Source organism: Equus przewalskii, chromosome 18, assembly GCF_037783145.1.
Source record: "Equus przewalskii isolate Varuska chromosome 18, EquPr2, whole genome shotgun sequence".
In the NCBI taxonomy this organism is placed as follows: Eukaryota; Metazoa; Chordata; class Mammalia; order Perissodactyla; family Equidae; genus Equus; species Equus przewalskii.
In genome coordinates this window covers 23071286-23087983 of record NC_091848.1, presented here as the reverse complement: position 1 = coordinate 23087983, position 16698 = coordinate 23071286, and the positions used below count along the sequence as shown (strand labels likewise).

General features: G+C 34.8%; 1 protein-coding gene across 19 annotated transcripts in view; it reads right to left on the bottom strand.

The window, feature by feature from the left end:
- Positions 1 to 16698, bottom strand: part of ATP11B (ATPase phospholipid transporting 11B (putative)) — a 110900-nt gene that overhangs the window by 51153 nt on the left and 43049 nt on the right. For all 19 annotated transcript variants that reach the window (XR_011529363.1, XR_011529362.1, XR_011529365.1 and 16 more), the window contains 9 exons: positions 14054 to 14135; positions 12920 to 13070; positions 11834 to 12031; positions 5635 to 5877; positions 4868 to 5043; positions 4364 to 4432; positions 2921 to 2994; positions 2744 to 2847; positions 38 to 219 (listed from right to left, as the gene is read on the bottom strand). Coding sequence is in view for 11 of the 19 variants with exons in the window: in XM_070583220.1 (XP_070439321.1) it covers positions 38 to 219; positions 2744 to 2847; positions 2921 to 2994; positions 4364 to 4432; positions 4868 to 5043; positions 5635 to 5877; positions 11834 to 12031; positions 12920 to 13070; positions 14054 to 14135 (1279 nt within the window). In the remaining 8 variants the exon portion in view is untranslated. The remainder of the gene's footprint in view (positions 1 to 37; positions 220 to 2743; positions 2848 to 2920; positions 2995 to 4363; positions 4433 to 4867; positions 5044 to 5634; positions 5878 to 11833; positions 12032 to 12919; positions 13071 to 14053; positions 14136 to 16698) is intronic.

Below are 16698 nucleotides of genomic sequence, written 5' to 3'. Positions count from 1 at the left end.
AGAGAAAAATGATACTGCCTATTTATCTGATACTTACCTGTCTTCTACTGCTGTAGCTCCAAGTAATATCAGGTCTTTCTCTATGAACTGGAAGACATGTGCCAATTTCTCTTCCCGTTGTTGCAAGGCAGTCCTGGCTTCAAAGAGGCGTCTGTCTATTTCCTCATACTCTTTAGATGTCAACTGTCTATAGGCCATACACAGAGTTCTTAGCCCTTTCTAAAACAGAAAAATTAAAGACAAAAATTGAACGAAAAAAACTACTGGGGAATCAAGAAGTCACTGAAATAAACTGAGGACCCCATTACCAAAAATCTATTTACAAATAACTTAAAAAGTACTATCATTTAGCGATAGGAAGTAAATGAAATGTCACAAAGCCCTAATGATCTGAGTTATGGGACACATATTATCACAGGTCTTTCAATTTCTGATGAGTTATTAAAAAGTTGCTCAAAATAATTAAGGTCACTAAATTGTAGAATATTAGAGCCTGGTCAGGATCATAAAGATTATCTTATCTGTGTGTGGTTTTAAAACTGTTTTACCTAGAAAGCCAGGAAGTTCTATAATGATACGTTTAGGATTGTCAAGAGAGAGGCAGCGCCAGGTTCTACTCTCCTGTTTTTAACCACTATGAATCCAATTTTATTTACTTCAACAGAATTTTTTTTAACCAAAGGGGACCAGAATTTCCTGAGGGTTCATGGTATGACAAATTCGCAATTCAAATAAAGAAGTCTGTAAGGTGGCCATTATTAAACAAACAATTCTTTCTAGAGTCAATGAATGAATGATTTTAAACTGTATCACTGGGGCCGGCCTGCAACCGAGTGGTTAAGTTTGCGGCCTCTGCTTCCGCACCCCAGGGTTTCGCCAGTTGAGATCCTGGATGCAGACATGGCACCGCTCATCAGGCCATGCTGAGGCGGCGTCCCACATAGCACAACCAGAGGCGCTCACAACTAGAATATACAACTATGTACTCAGAGACTTTGGGGAGAAGAAGAAAAAAAAAGAAGATTGACAACAGATGTTAGCTCAGGGGCCAACTTCAAAAAAAAAATTAATAAATTGTATCATTATATCTTCACTGGTGAATTGGAATTACACAAAATTTAGGAGTATATATATTTGATTATCTGATTCTACTGGCTTCAAATTTTCTTATGGTGTTAATATTTGAAGTTGGCATCTAAATCTAAAAGCTTATAAAAAAGTTCCTTTTCTTGCTATATATTTTCCTCAGAAAAACTCAAAACAAATGTTCTAACAACAGAACTTGGAAAGGGTAGATTTCAAAATACTATAAGACACTATTTAGTAGATTTCTAAATATTTGCATTCATTGATTTATAAATGACCCACACCTATAACTGTTTCTCTTAAATAAAAGTTAAAAGACCATGAGAGTTATTAATATATAAAATTAATTAATTTGTTCTACAACAAAAATTTATTGAGTGTCAACTATGTGCCAGCATTGTTCTGGATATTAAAATGATAGCAAGGTAGAACAATGTCTTTGTTCTCATGGATGTTACATGTTACAGTGTGGTAGATGAACTAGATCATAAACAATTAGAAAACAAAAAATGGCAGAAAAGAAATGATAAGTAAAGGAGGCAGGTGAGTAGAGATGAGTATGGAGCATACATTTACAGAAATGCAGAAGTGAGAGATGATGAGGTCCTAAGAGCGACAGAGAGCTGCTGAATAATCTTCCTGTTCACACGAATTGTAGCACTTTGTTTTTATAAGACTCCCCCACATTCTTTTATTAAGAAGACATAATTCACAGACCATAAAATTCACTCCTTAAATTCAGTGGTTTTTAGTGTATTCACACAGTTGTGCGGTCATTACTACTATGTAATTCCAGAATATTTTCATCATCTCCAAAAGGAATACCATAGCCATTGACAGACACTTCCCTTTCCTCGCTTCCTCCAGCCCCTGGCAACCACTAATCTGCTTTCTGTCTCTATGAATTTGCTTATTCTGGATATTTCATATAAATGGGATATGTGGCCTTTTTGTGACTCTTCTTTCACTCAGCACAATCTTTTCAAGGTTCATCCATGTTGCAGCATGTATCAGTACTTCATTCCTTTTAATGGCCAAACAACATTCTATTACATGAATATGATACATTGTTTAATCCATTCATCAACTGATGGACATTTGGGTGTCTCCATTTTGTGGCTATTAGGAATAATGCTGCTAAGAACATCTGTGTACAAGGTTTGGTGTGGACCTATGTTTTCGATTCTCTTTGTACACCTAGGAGTGGAATTGCTGGATTACATAGTAACTTTATATTACTCTATGCCCTACAAGGAAGTGTCAAACTATTTTCTTAAGTGGCTCTATCATTTACAGTCCCACCAGAAATGTATGAAGGTTCGTTTCTCCATATCCTTGGGATTGCCTTATATATTTTTAGTAAACCTTCCTTCGTAATATAGTAATTTGAATGGTCCATACAGCCATAAGTGCCCTGACTGTAACAGGTTCAAAGAGAAAGCTCGCAATTTAGCAGGTTAAAAGTAAAATTTTAACCAAAGAATGTGGAACCAACACATAATGTAACAGAACTGCAGAATTTCTATAATTTTTGATAAACTACCAATGCAAAAGTAAAACCCAAATCTTTCACACATATATATACGTGTGTGTGTGTGTGTGTGTATATATATATCTTTCTTTTAGAGTTTTTTAAATCACAGAAATTTGTACTCACCAAAGCAAATTCATCTACATGAATTCTGGTTTTTTCTATTTCTCCACCTATACATTTAGGGAGAATTGATGACTCAGCTCCTTTAGCAAATAAAAACTTCTCACCTAAAAATAAAAATGAATCATTAAGCTTTTAATATTAAATAAATAAAAATTCATGAAAGTTTAGATTGGTTACCTGAAGGTGCCTGAACAATAACACTCATTCTCCTACGATCCGAATCAAATTCCAGAACATGAAGTAGTTTGTACCTAAGGAAAAAAAAAATAAGACAAAAACTTTACTTTTTTTAATACTATTGTGCATATTGTAAAGAATAACTATAAAAGATAAAACGGTTAATTTAGAAAAAGAAATTAATCTCAACTACATTTTCAAGATGATGGGTTGTGAATCATTAATAACTCAGAAGATAGAAAAAGAAGGAACTGATATTTATCGAGCACTTAGCAAATGTCATGTACTTTACATACCTTATGTCATTTAATATGCATGAGAACCAAAGGAGGTAGGTTTTATCTCATTTTACAGAAGAAGACTATTAAACTCAGAAAGATTAAGTAATTTGTCTCAAGTTAAATAAGCTTGTGAGTGGCAGAGGAAGGACTGGAATCCCAGATCTGCCTAGCTCCATGTTTTTCTCACTAAAAAAGGTGACTGATTCTCAATTCTTTTTTCTGCCAAAACACACCTGAGAAATACAACACACTCAAATTAGTAACAGGGCTCATTAGAGCAGTGATTCTGAACCTGGGGCAGGGCATGTGTGTACAGATGGGGGAAGAAAAGCTTCTCCAGGGAGCTGTAAAAGAATTTGTGTGGATGAGTCAAGTGTGGCTTGAAAAATCTTCTGGATGAATGTATACAATGATGTACATACAGAATGCTTTGCACATCTCAAAGAAAAACCCTGAGTGAAATGATGGTTTATAAGTTGATTAAATGAGCACATCTCAAAGAAAAACCCTGAGTGAAATGACGGTTTATAAGTTGATTAAATGAGCTAGACAAGCTCCCACATGAAAGCGGCCAAAGAATAAGCTCTATGTAGTTTGGAAAACCACAGCTAGAGTTGAGATATGATTGGAATTGATAAACCCATGAAAGGTATGAATATAAGAAGAATGGACCAACTTATCAAACAGTGAAAATACCGGAAATAAGACAGCTGTTCCTTAATGTTTAAAGATGAAATCATAGGAAATATAAGGAAGTTTTTCTTTATTTAGTGAGTAGAAACCTAGGAAAGTCATTACCCCAGGAGTGTATAAAACACATAAGTAAATTCAAGAACCACTAAGCGAAAATACAGGTGAAAGATTCAGAGCAGAATACTGCAACGAGATGCAATGTAATAGTGACATCATTCTAGAGCAGCGGTCAGTAAACTTTTTCTGTAAAGGGCCAGATAGTAAATATTTTAAAGCTTTGTAGGCCATATATGGTTTCTGTCACATGTTCTTTTCTTAAAACAACTCTTTAAAAACGTAATGTAGTTTGCAGGCTGTACAAAATAGGTTGTAGGCCAGATCTGGCCTGTGGGCCACAGTTTACTGATGCCTGTTCTATACTAAATACTTAATATAATATATGAAAAGTTACAATGTAGAAAAAAATTACCGTTCCAGTTTTCCAAGTGTTTTAACTTCCACAGTTTCTTCAGAACTGCCAATAAACACAACGCCAATTCTACGGATTAAAAAGGAAAAGGAAAATTAGATTTAAGGGATAATATTTCATATTTCACAATGTCATTATAACTTAGCTTGCATAAAAACATTTAAAATATAAGTTTAAGACATATTTTAAAATATTTATTTTGAATAGAGTATTATTTTTAAGAACTTGAAGGATCAGAGTAGGGCCAAAACAATACACACACAAGTATTTCTCACAAATTATATTATTCATATTTCATAGTAACCAGATTTTTAAAGATACTTTTTCAAAATGACTCAATGCAAGCTTCACAAACTTCTGACACATTTCAAATTCTCATTTAATTTAAAATGCACTTCTCCTTTATGTGTTTATGAATTTCGTCTGACAATTTAAAGTAATTTTCTAGTGTTTTCACATTTTTATTTAAAAAGCGTTTTTCGGAGGATTTGGAAATTAAACTACCTTGCAGCAGCTTCCACTAGTGCTTTTTCATCTGGTGAAGATGCATAGTACTCTAACTGGGAGGGTGCAAGGTTTGATTGCCAAGGACCATCACCAATGCCATCAGTCTGAACACTGCTAATCTGTACAGTGTGACAGAGACTGACTGCTTTAAAGAAGAGATCATGTTTTTTAATCTGCAGAAACATAATTAATATACACAATAAAAAAAAATCCCCAAATAACATTTAGGAAACCAGAAACAGAATTCTAAAAAATGTCAATAAATACAGTTAATAATTTGGTAACCTAAGATCTAGAACAAGAGTGTTACAATCTTGTATTGCCTGAATAATAATATCTGGTTGCTTCTGACTCCAAAATGTAAAATGTCACATTTGCTTATGACCCTTTAACATACGAGTATCTTTAGAGGAGGCATAACCAAATAGCAAGTAAAGGTGAAAACTCTTTTGTGAAAGAAGAGAGGTTTCAAAAAGAAATAAATTTAAGCTCTGTTTCTCAGCAAAGCCTTCTTTACTTCAAGGCAGTAAGGGCTTTCCTGAACTTAGTCCCATTTAAATACCCAGAAAAATAAGGCAGAAACATATTAAGTGACAAGTTAAACTGGGTTATGACTACAAATTCTCAGTGTTGAATCAAAGGATGTACATTTCATATATATCTTCCTTGCCCCACTAACACTTAAACTTCTCCTACAACCCACCAACTACCAAAGAGAACTATTTCAAACGAAACTCCTATTTATTAATTTAAAAATTACTTACTAGTTCAGTTTCATTTTCAGGACTGCTTCCAAAAGAGGAACTGGTTGTAAAATGGGATAAGTTATTAAGATGGGGTAAACTACTAAGATAAGATAAGTTTCCTTCTGAAGAGTCTGGTGACGGTCCTTCAGATACAAGTCTACCATTGATTTCTTGGTACTTTATGCCATTAATTGAACATTCCCGAAACTGCATCTCATTTTCCGTCAGTGTACCAGTTTTATCTGTAAACACATACTCCACCTACAGAGAGAAAACAAACCTTTGTGTTCACGGTCCTATGTTAAACAGAAAAATCTTGTCCTCTGTCTCCTGAAGTCAAGTTTACCTATGAACTCTGATATACTGATGCTGAGATTCTTATAATCCAAGCACAACTGAATAATTAAAGATGCTATGGAAACAAAACAGGATAACACAAAATATTTTAAATCTACATATACTTTGAAGTTTCTAGCATCTTCAGGTGCATGTTCATCTGTAGAGTGGACTGATAATGTGGTATTAGTATTTCTTTTATATCTCCTGGATAAGGAGTTTTTAACTAGCAAAAAAGATCAAGAATGATCTTTGAGCAAGGGTGGAAGGGATGTTTAATAACCTAGAATGTGAAAGGGAGTAGTCTAGGAGAAATGTTACAGAGCTGAGTACAGGAACACAAAATGATAGCAACACAAGAAGTCAAAAGTGGGAAGTTGTCTAAAATAGACAGGAAATTGAAAACAGGGAAGGAAACAAATTCAGTAAAAAGGAAAAATGATTAAAAGAGAATATTTAAAGAGTAGACAAGACATATAATTTTATTACTCTTTGAGACAAACTCAAGAAAAACCTAAAAGAAGGAAGGTCCACAAAGAGAAGGATGACATAGTGAAGCCCCGACACAACTAGGGTCATGGTGAGGATTTTACTACTGAAATGATGACTGAGAAAGAAGGCATTTAAAAAGGCAGGCAGACATCACAAAAAAAAAACAACAACTAACTTCAGACCAACACCCCCTACGAAAATAGACAAAAACCAAACCCAGAAACATATAAAACGGATTATATACCATAAACATGTAGAATTTATCCCTGAAATGCAAGATTGGATCAACATATACAAATCAATGAAACCCAACATATTAATAAAATGGTACTTGTCTTTTATTCTATTAATAAAATGAACATCTTGATAGATGTAGAAAGAGCATCTAACAAAATCTAAACCCTTTCATGATAAAAACATTTAACAAATTAGGGATAGAAGGGTACTTCCTCAACCTGACAAAATGTATCTACAAAGAACCCATAGCTAGAATCATACTTAACGGAGAAAGACTGAATGCTTCCTGAATCCCTAAGTTCAGGAATAAGACAAAGCTGTCTGCTCTTGCCACTTTTATTCAACACTGTACTGAAGGTTCTAGCTGGGGTAATTAGATAAGAAAAAAATAAAAGGTATTAAGATTGAAAAAGAAGAGATAAAACTATCTCCATCTGTAGATAACATGACCATGTATACAGAAAATCCTAAGGAATCCACTAAAAAACCACTAGAACTAATACGTAAGTTCAGCAAGATTACAGAGTAAAAAGATCAATACACAAAAAAGGGAGGTAAAGTTGGAAAAAAATTGTTTTGACCAAGATAATAAAGATAAGTGAGAGACTGTACTTTAAAGTTCATATTCTTGAGAATATTCAAGAAAAATACAACATCTGAGACACAGGAATTCTGCTATGTAAAGTAATAATAACAAAATCCAATGACTGTGCAGCACTCACTACATTCCAAGCACCGCTAAGTGTTCTAACTCATTTAATCCTCTCAATAACTCCAGGATAGGTACTAATAGTATGTATACTTTAGAGAAGAGAAAACTAAGAGTAAAGTTAAGCAACTTATCCAGTCAAAGAGCTAGCAAATGGTCAAACTAGAAATAAAAGATAAAATACTTTATCTTCGCTATGTTATGCTAAAGGTTGCCCAGTATCTACAGAAAATGTTGAATTCTAATTTCAAGTGACATCTCTTTAGAGAGATGTCACTTACCTATGCAATAAAAAACTTTTAGATCAGGAAGAATAATGAGAATGAGGTATAAAAACATTACTATGATAAATATACGAGTGGTCAAACAGAAATAACACTCCAAAAGTTGATTAGAATAGAGACAGACCTATCAGTCATGGAGGATTCTACAGAATTAAGATTAGATGAAAGGGACGAATAAAATAGATTAACATTGATTTAAAAAAATATAAAATCAACAAGTTTAATTTTTTAATTCTGGTGATAAAGAGATCACTGTACACCTTCATAAGAGTAGTTTCTTGAATAGTGAGGAAATGAAAGGACATAGGAGAGTGTGAAATAAAGTAGACTTCATAAACATAAAAATAGAATAGGAATAGAGGCAATAAACATATATGAAGTACTGGTAGGCTTAAAAGCTAAAAGAGGGGCTGGCCCAGTGGTGTAGTGGCTAAGTTCACGTGCTCTGCTTTGGTGGCCCACGGTTCGCAGGTTCAGATCCTGGGTGTGGATCTGCATGCTGCTCATCAAGCCATGCTGTGGTGGTGTCCCACATAAAAAATAGAGGAAGATTGACACAGATGTCAGCTCAAGGTCAATCTTCCTCACCAAAAAGAAAAAAAAAGTAAAAAGAGAGGCTGAGATGAATTAGAAATTAAAGAAAGTTATCACTTAAAGTTTCTTAAAAAGGGAGCAGATATAGGTATGCATACACAGCGTGAGCTTCTAGAAAAATGATATTCTATCACGAAGGAAAATGGAGGAGGAGAAAATTGGGATAGAAAAGGTGAAAGGAAAGAAAAAATGGAAAAAAATATGTTCAGCAAAGCAGGAAAAACAGGCTATGTTTTTAGGTCTTGAATATGTGATACAAAATTAAGGAAATGTGACATAAATTAATATTTAGCATAAATTATTAAAGCTTCCTAAATGCTACTAAAAATAAATGGATAAACTTCCGGTTAAAACCGGCAGGCTGAACAAATGTAATTCTCTCTGTTCCGCTTGAAATTTCACCAAAATAAGAGTAAAGGAATAAAAAACCCCCAAAGAGAATGGCAGAAGACGCAACATGAGACGGGAGACTTGATGAATTTGGAAGATGAAAAGGAGATGAATGAGCGGTAAGTGACTTAGTAGGACTTAGAATACGAAACCTAAGCACTGGGGGAAATCTTTTCCCAGAAACTGTCAGGAGGCAGATATGCCAGCTACCACTGAATGTGAGAGTACAGGATGAGGCTGAAGGTGGAGGTATTAGGAGCTGTCTGAATCCTGAAATCTCTTCATAACTTGCAAACTTGAGACCGCCCTGCACTCACTGGAGCAACAACTGGAAGGTTTATTCCCTGGAGGTTGAACCGGAGAGAATCTGAACTCTGCGAAAAGCTGAAAACAGGCATGGGGCAGCTTTTGGAAAAGAGATGAGGCAGTGCACTAAAAATAGGAAGATTTCTACTTGACGACTGCAACAATCACAAGCAGCAAAAATACTAATTTCAGTGCTTCTCTCTGGGGAAACTGAGGAAAGACCAATACTGATATTTTGGGATACCCCAAAAAACAGCTGGGCTGCCAGGCTTTTCTAGGGAAAACTTTTAAACTTTTAAAAAACCCTGAAGATTAGCATTCATTTGAGGATCACCCTCTCCTCGAAAGGTAGAGTCTAAAACAAATTACAGTCAGTTCTGCTCTAACATTGTCTTGAAAACACAAATTTATTATAAAGCACTTTATCAATATGTAAGGGAACAATGTGAGCATAATGTGACTTTGCGTTTGGTTATGCACATTTTTGTCTGTCAGAAACACAAAGTGAATGCAGAAAATTGCACCTAAGCTGTGTAGGAATACATGAAATGTACAAAATTCAAACAGTTACTGGTTATCTCAGGTCATCATGTGTGTTATGAGCCACACCCATCCACATCTGGCGTTACAACTTTCCTTCTATTTTCAGATAACCTTTCTTCCAATACTTCACAATAACACTTAAGTTGAAATATTTCTGATACCCACTTCCAAAAGTAAACCTCAGGTCTTTTTCAAGATAAAGTGCCATATTTATTGTAGTATTTATGTATTTCTTAACAATTTAGCAAGTGCTGTTTTTATTGGGTTCCTATCTTTTTATTTTAAATGTGTTACTGACAAAGTTTTAGTTGTACCCCAGTCCTATTTTCCCATAAGCCCTGTGGTTTTTTGTTTTGTGTTTGTTTTTGGTGAGGAAGATTAGCTTTGAGCTAATATCCATTGCCAATCTTCCTCTTTTTTTGCTTGAGGAAGATTAGCTTTGAGCTAATATCTGTGCCAATTTTCCTCCATTTTGTATGTGGGTCACCACCATGACATGGCTTAATGAGTGGTGTAGCTATGCACCGAGATCCGAACCTGTGAACCTGGGCCAGTGAAGCAAAGCGCACTGGACCCAACCAGCATGCCATGGGGCTGGCCCCAGCCCTGTGACTTTTGCTGAGCAATTCTGCATAGCGCAGTGACTTTCAGGAATGCATGTCACATTACAGCAGAACTGACTGTACTGAAAAAGACACTGGGAGCAAACACAGAAAATGCAGGGAGCAGAAGGCTTTAAATAGACTAGAATTAGTCTTCTCAGAGAGGTGAAAGAATAAATTATATTCACAAAACAGGAATAAGATGCAGTCAAAAGAAGACTATTCAGGTATACTGGAATATTAGAAATTAAAAATATTACAAAAGAAATAAAAGAAATCAAAAGGTAAGTGAAAAGATAAAGTTGATGAATTCTCCCAGAAAGATTATAAAAACAAATGAGTAAATGAAAATTGAAAATCAAAGTAAGAGAATTAGAGAATCCAGATAAACACCCTGACATCCAAATAATAAATTTTTAAAAACCCCACAAAACATAAAAAGATGTTATCAAAGAATTAACACAAGAAAAATTCCTAGAACTGAAGGACATGTGTTACCAGATTGAAAGAGCTCAGTGTGTTTCCAGACTGAAAGGGTCACAGAGTACACTGCTCAATGAAAAAAAAAAAGGACTCACAGCAGGATACATCATCATGAGATTTCAGAATTATTGCATAAAGATCCTAAACACTTCCAGAGATTAAACAACAGATCATGCATAAAGAACAGGGAATCAGAACGGCACTGGATTTCTCAACAGCAACATTGGAAGCTAGAAAAAAACAGAGAAATGCTTTTGGAATTGTGAGGAAAATAATTTCCAACCTGGGATGCATTACCCAACTAAATTATTAATCAAGTGTCAAAAAAGAAATAAAGATATTCTCAGATATCGAAAGTCTCAAAATATTTTCCTCTCACGCATCCTTCTTCAGGATGAAAAATTATTATTATTATTATACGTGTTCCACCAAAATGAGAGAATAAGCCACAGGTGGGAAGACATGGGATCCAAGAGACCAGAGATTCAAAACAGGAGAGAGGCAAATCCCAGGGTAATGGTAAAGGGAAGTCCAGGGTGACAGCTTAGAAGCAGGCCCAGAAAGAAGTCCAAATTGAAGCAGGAAGATAAAAGGCTCCAAAAAAACTGCTGCCAAAGAAAAAGAAAAAGAGAGAAATAGAGAGAAAGAGAGGAAAGAAATCCTAGATCACCTGATGTGTTTGCATATGTACACAGATGTTTCATATATTTGTCAGAGACTTGTATGTAGTATATGGAAATTAAGCAAATGAAAAACAGAGCAATTAACTCTAGGAGAAACAAATATATAAAAAAGAAAATGTAATTATAGTATTACAGGGCACATATAAAGAACTAGCAATTAGTGAGCAATACTAAAACAGTCATAATAATGTCAATAAATGAATATATATTAAATCCCAAATTATGATATAACAATATTGGGGGGCTATGGAGAGGTAAAGTGAGTATGCATGTGTCTGGGTATGTGTGTGGAAGTAGTGTGTAAGAGTTATATCTTTACATTCCATAGTAAATAATGTCTAAAATTTAAAAATCAAGAAAGAATATTATATAAAAATATAGTGTTAAATAATGGAAGAAATGGCTTAAGACTTAAAAATGGAAAACAGGAATTAGGTGTGCAGCAAAGTAGGGCTGTCTTTTGGTATGAGCCTCATAATATTTTCTGTTTTATTAGTCTTTGTGTAAGTACTGTTTTGACAAAAACAACAAATTAGAAAAACAAAACATCATTTTTACCTGTCCAAGCTCTTCATTCAGATCAGAAGTATTGACTTGTGCTTTCTGATCTGATTCTTCATGATAGAGATCAAGATCCCAGCCAATAAAAAACGATCCAAGAAATTTCTGCATTTCTACTGTCACGTATAATGAAATTGGAATGATGAAATTGTAGAGTACCAAAAAAGCAAGGAAGTCTGAAATAAATCTCAGAATCTACAAAAAGAAATTTTTTTGATAAGAGAAAATATATGAGAATTTCTTCAGTATTACTGAAGAAAATTATCAGAAAGTTTCATGTCTAAACAGACAATCAACTACACTGAAATTCACTTATTGAACTATCTTATTAACACATTTCCTTTGATTGTTTTGTTGCTCATTAGAATCTTGAACAAAGTGAAAAAAGAAAAGGTTAAATTCAAATTACTTAATTTATTACTTCAATGGCATAGAAGTACCACATTCTAACACACACTCTGTGAAAGGTAAAATAACTAATTGTGAGTGATACTGAAAATATGTTCCTATGATTATCTGTTTTATGGTCTCGAGATTCAAATTTGTCTCCAATATTTGTATTTTTAAAGTGAAATTTGGAGAAGAACTATTTACCAAAATTGCAGGTTAAATTCTCTTGGTAGTCCATATTTAATCAGTTTAAAACTTTATATGACATAATTTGTATTACTACTTCATACCATTAATAGACGGACAGGAAGACTCCTTGAATTACACTGACAGAATTGAAAATAAATCAACCTACTCTTTAATTCACTTATAACATACAGTAAATGGAATAAAAAATTGAACTTGTAGTACTGAAATGGAATGCCAATGGAAACGATTTAAATTTTTGTGATCTCTTGTAACTATTCAAGTCATGCCATATGGAATATAAGTACTTACACCCTAACATGCTAAAGGCATATAACACTACAAACGTGCTGGCTACTCTTCGTTTGCAGTGTCCTTCTGTCACCTTTCAGTAGTAATTGTTTAAGGAAATCAAAGTAGTCATTCCTATCAGAAGTCAGTACCAAAGCAATAACTGTGCCAAAGAATAAAGTTTCCTTTACAGGAGTCAAGAACACCATAAAATACCTTACTACTATTTCTTTGATGTTCTGTTTTTTGGTTATACCAAGGTTCATCCCATTTTTCTTCAGCTTGCCATGTATATTTCAAGATAGTACTGATGATGGCTTCAGCAATAAGGATTATGAGATAAATGATCAAAAATGTGTTCATTGACCTGAAATGAGAAAAAGAGAATGTAAAACATACCAATTACATGTTATTATATTCATTTGCTTGGAAATTAATACTGGAATTAAATAAGATAGAAAAATATGTAAGATATTATGGTAGCTATTTAAAGGACACAGTCTGTTAAGAAATGATCATTCAATAGAATCTATTTACTAGCCATAAAAGAACCAATACGTAAGATTACAAACCTACTTACTATAGTTAAGTTACTGTTCAAAATGCTTATAGTATATAAACATAAAAATGATTATTTTTGACCTCCTCTTTTTTTTTAAGATATGCTTTTTTTTTTGGTGACAAAGATTGGCCCTGAGCTAACATCTGTTGTCAATCTTCCTCTTTTTTTCTTTCTTTTTTTTTTCTCCCCAAAGCCCCAGTACAAAGTTGTATATCCTAGCTGTAAGTCCTTCTAGTTCTTCTATGTGGGATGCTGCCACAGCATGGCTTGATGAGCAGTGCCACGTCTGCACCCAGGATCCCAACTGGCGAACCCCAGGCTGCTGAAGTGGAGTGCACGAACTTAACCACTCAGTCACCCAGCCAGTCCCCCAGCCTTGTATTTTGAGATCTTGCTAAACTCACTTATTAGTTCTAATAGTTTTTTTTGTTGAATGCTTATGACTGTCTATGTGAAAAATCATGCGTCCTCAAGTAGGGACAATTTTATGTCTTACTTTCTAATATTTATGCCTTTATTTCTTTGTCTTGCGGAACTGATAAGGCTTCTAGGATAATGTTGAAAAGAAGTGGTGAGATTGGCTATTCTGGATACAAGTCCTTTACAAACTATGTGCTTTGCAAATATTTTCTCATGGTCTGTGGCTTATCTTTTCATCTTTCTAACAATGTCTCTTGAAGTGCAGACATTTTTAATTTTGATGAAGTTTAATTTAACAAAACCAAAATAATATACACATCCATAGTCATATTTATGTGTAAATAAATGGAAATAGACAGTTTTCTTACTTTTCCACTGCAGATCGTTTCTGTGACTTGCTCTTGTAATTTAATGCCATCTTAGTTTCCATTCCAGTGTAGACAGCAACACCTGCAAAAAAAAGTCTTTTTAAAAAATCCTCTAGGATGTTTCACAAGAGAAGTGTACTCACTAGCATGAAAGCATCTAAGAAAATGTATTATCTGACAGTTGTTAGGACTTGGCTTTCCTTTAAGTCTTTTCAGAGTGTTTAAAAGGCTTTCCAAGTCCAGTTTGGGGGAACTGCAATCACTCAAGCTGCTGGATGGAAGGCATGGTGGTTCTGTTCTTCAGTTATAACTGAGACAGCTGAATGAAACAGATATTATTTGAGTTGGGATTGATGGAGGAAAAGGATTTGGAAAGATAAAGGTGGCAGGAAAGGCCATTAGAGATAGAGCAAACAATGTTAACAAAAAGAGAAATGGAATAGTACTTTTGTTAGGTTGGAACAATGGATGGAAGTCAGAGTTTGAAAGGTCCTGAAAGTCATAATCTGGAGTCTAGACATAATTTCATAAGTACTGAAGAGACAGTATGGAAATCTGTTAGAGTAAATGAAGTAAACACAAGGAAAGTGCTGTTTTTAAAATTTGTGCCTATGTGAATAACTTTGAGATGAGTGAAAATGACAGTAATAACGGGAATTAAACTGGGGAGTGAATGAAATTAGGCAAGACCAGCCTTATAAACAAAAACTTTGGAATTAGACCTTGGTTTGAATGCTAGTTATTAGTTCTGCATCCTTGGGCAAGTTATTTAATCTCTCTGCGTCTCAATTTCCCCATCTTTAAATGGGAAAAAGAATACCTCATAGAATTGTTGTGAGGCTTGTCTGACAAATTAGTAAAATGCCTAGAAAAAGACAAATGATCAAAAAATGTTCATGCCCATCCCTAAATACTAAGATTTGAGAAGCAGTGTAGGGTTCATCGTGCCCTCTTCCTAAGGATTTGTCCTGGAACTTTCACCATTAGAATTATTCCCTGGGGCCAGCCCTATGGCATAGTGGTTAAGTTCGGTGCGCTCCACTTTGGCAGCCTGGGTTCTTGGGTTTGGATCCCAGGAGCAGACCTACATCACTCCTCAGCCATGCTGTGGTGGTGAGCCACATAAAAGTGGAGGAAGACTGGCACACATGTTGGCTCAGGGCTAATCTTCCTCAGGCAAAAAAACAGAAGATTGGCACAGATGTTAGCTCAGGCCTCATTTTCCTCAGGAAAAAAAAATTCCTTAAAGGCAGGGATTATAACTCAAATGACAAAGGGCATTGAAATTATGGAAATGCAAGAAATCATCCAGAATGATACAACAGAGAGTGGTGCTGCTGAGGCAAATAACAGCAGACCCGTCTAAAGGCATTCAAATACACATTTTCTTTTACGAGTGTGAAAGCTGTTACTGTTAGAGAGGTGTGTTAAAATATAGGCTTACATGAAAGGATCTAAAAGCTCTGGAGGTTTTCTCTGGCTTCTGCCGTCAGAACATTATTATGGTTTTCTTTTTTAAATTGTGGTAAAATAATATATAACATGCAATTTATCATTATAAAGTGTACAATTTAGTGGCACTTAGTACATTCACAATGTTGTGCAACCATCCTCACCATCTAACTTGAGAACATTTTCATCACCCCTAAAGAAAATCTTGTACCCATTAAGCAACCATTCCCCATTCCCCACCACTCCCCGGCCCCTGGGAACCACTAATCTACTTTCTCTCTATGAATTTGCCTATTTTGGGTATTTCAAATAAATGGAATCATACAATATATGTATGGTCTTCTGTGTTTGGTTTCCTTCACTGAGCATAATGTTTCAAGGTTTATCCATGTTGTAGCATGCACCAGTACGTCATTTTTTATGAGTGAATAATATTCCATTATATGAATAGTCTTCATTTTGTTTATGCATTCATTAGTTGATGGACATCTGGGCAGTTTATATCCCTTAGCTACTATGAATAGTGCTGCTATGAACATTCTTGTCCAAGTCTTTGCTTAAACAGTTATTTTCAATTCTTTTGAGTATATATCCAGGATATATCCTCTAATTGCTGGGTCTCTAAGGTAATTCTACATTTAACTTATTGAGGAACTGCCAAAGCGTTTTCCACAAAGGCTGCGAGATTTTACTCTCCCACCCAGCAACATATGAGGATTCCAATTTCTCCACATCCTCGCCAACATTTGTTATTTTCCGTTTTTTAAAGTACATGGATTTCTTTATCAGAGAGAATACTGAGAGATAAGAGATAGTACAGGTAATAGGAAAGAAGAGAATGAGGAAGAGGACCTCAAAAGCTATAAATATTCAGTGAATAACATAAGCTGGCTACTATATGGAGGGCCATTCCTGAAATGGGAGGAGCTAGTTGACAGCTAAAGGCTATCATCAACTTTACAATTTCCCTAGAGTTGACTCAGAGCATAGTGAATTAACTTGTATCTTCAACGCGGGAGCACTATGTATTTATCCTTTTGATTCAGTCAGTATATGTCCCAACAATACCTCGTATATAGTCATAGGTCACTAGGAATTTGTGGAACAAATGAATGGATAATTGAATGAGTCAGCAGTTTTATTAATCCAAGCTAAGAATAATCATAATGGAATTATACAGATGGCTTATTGCA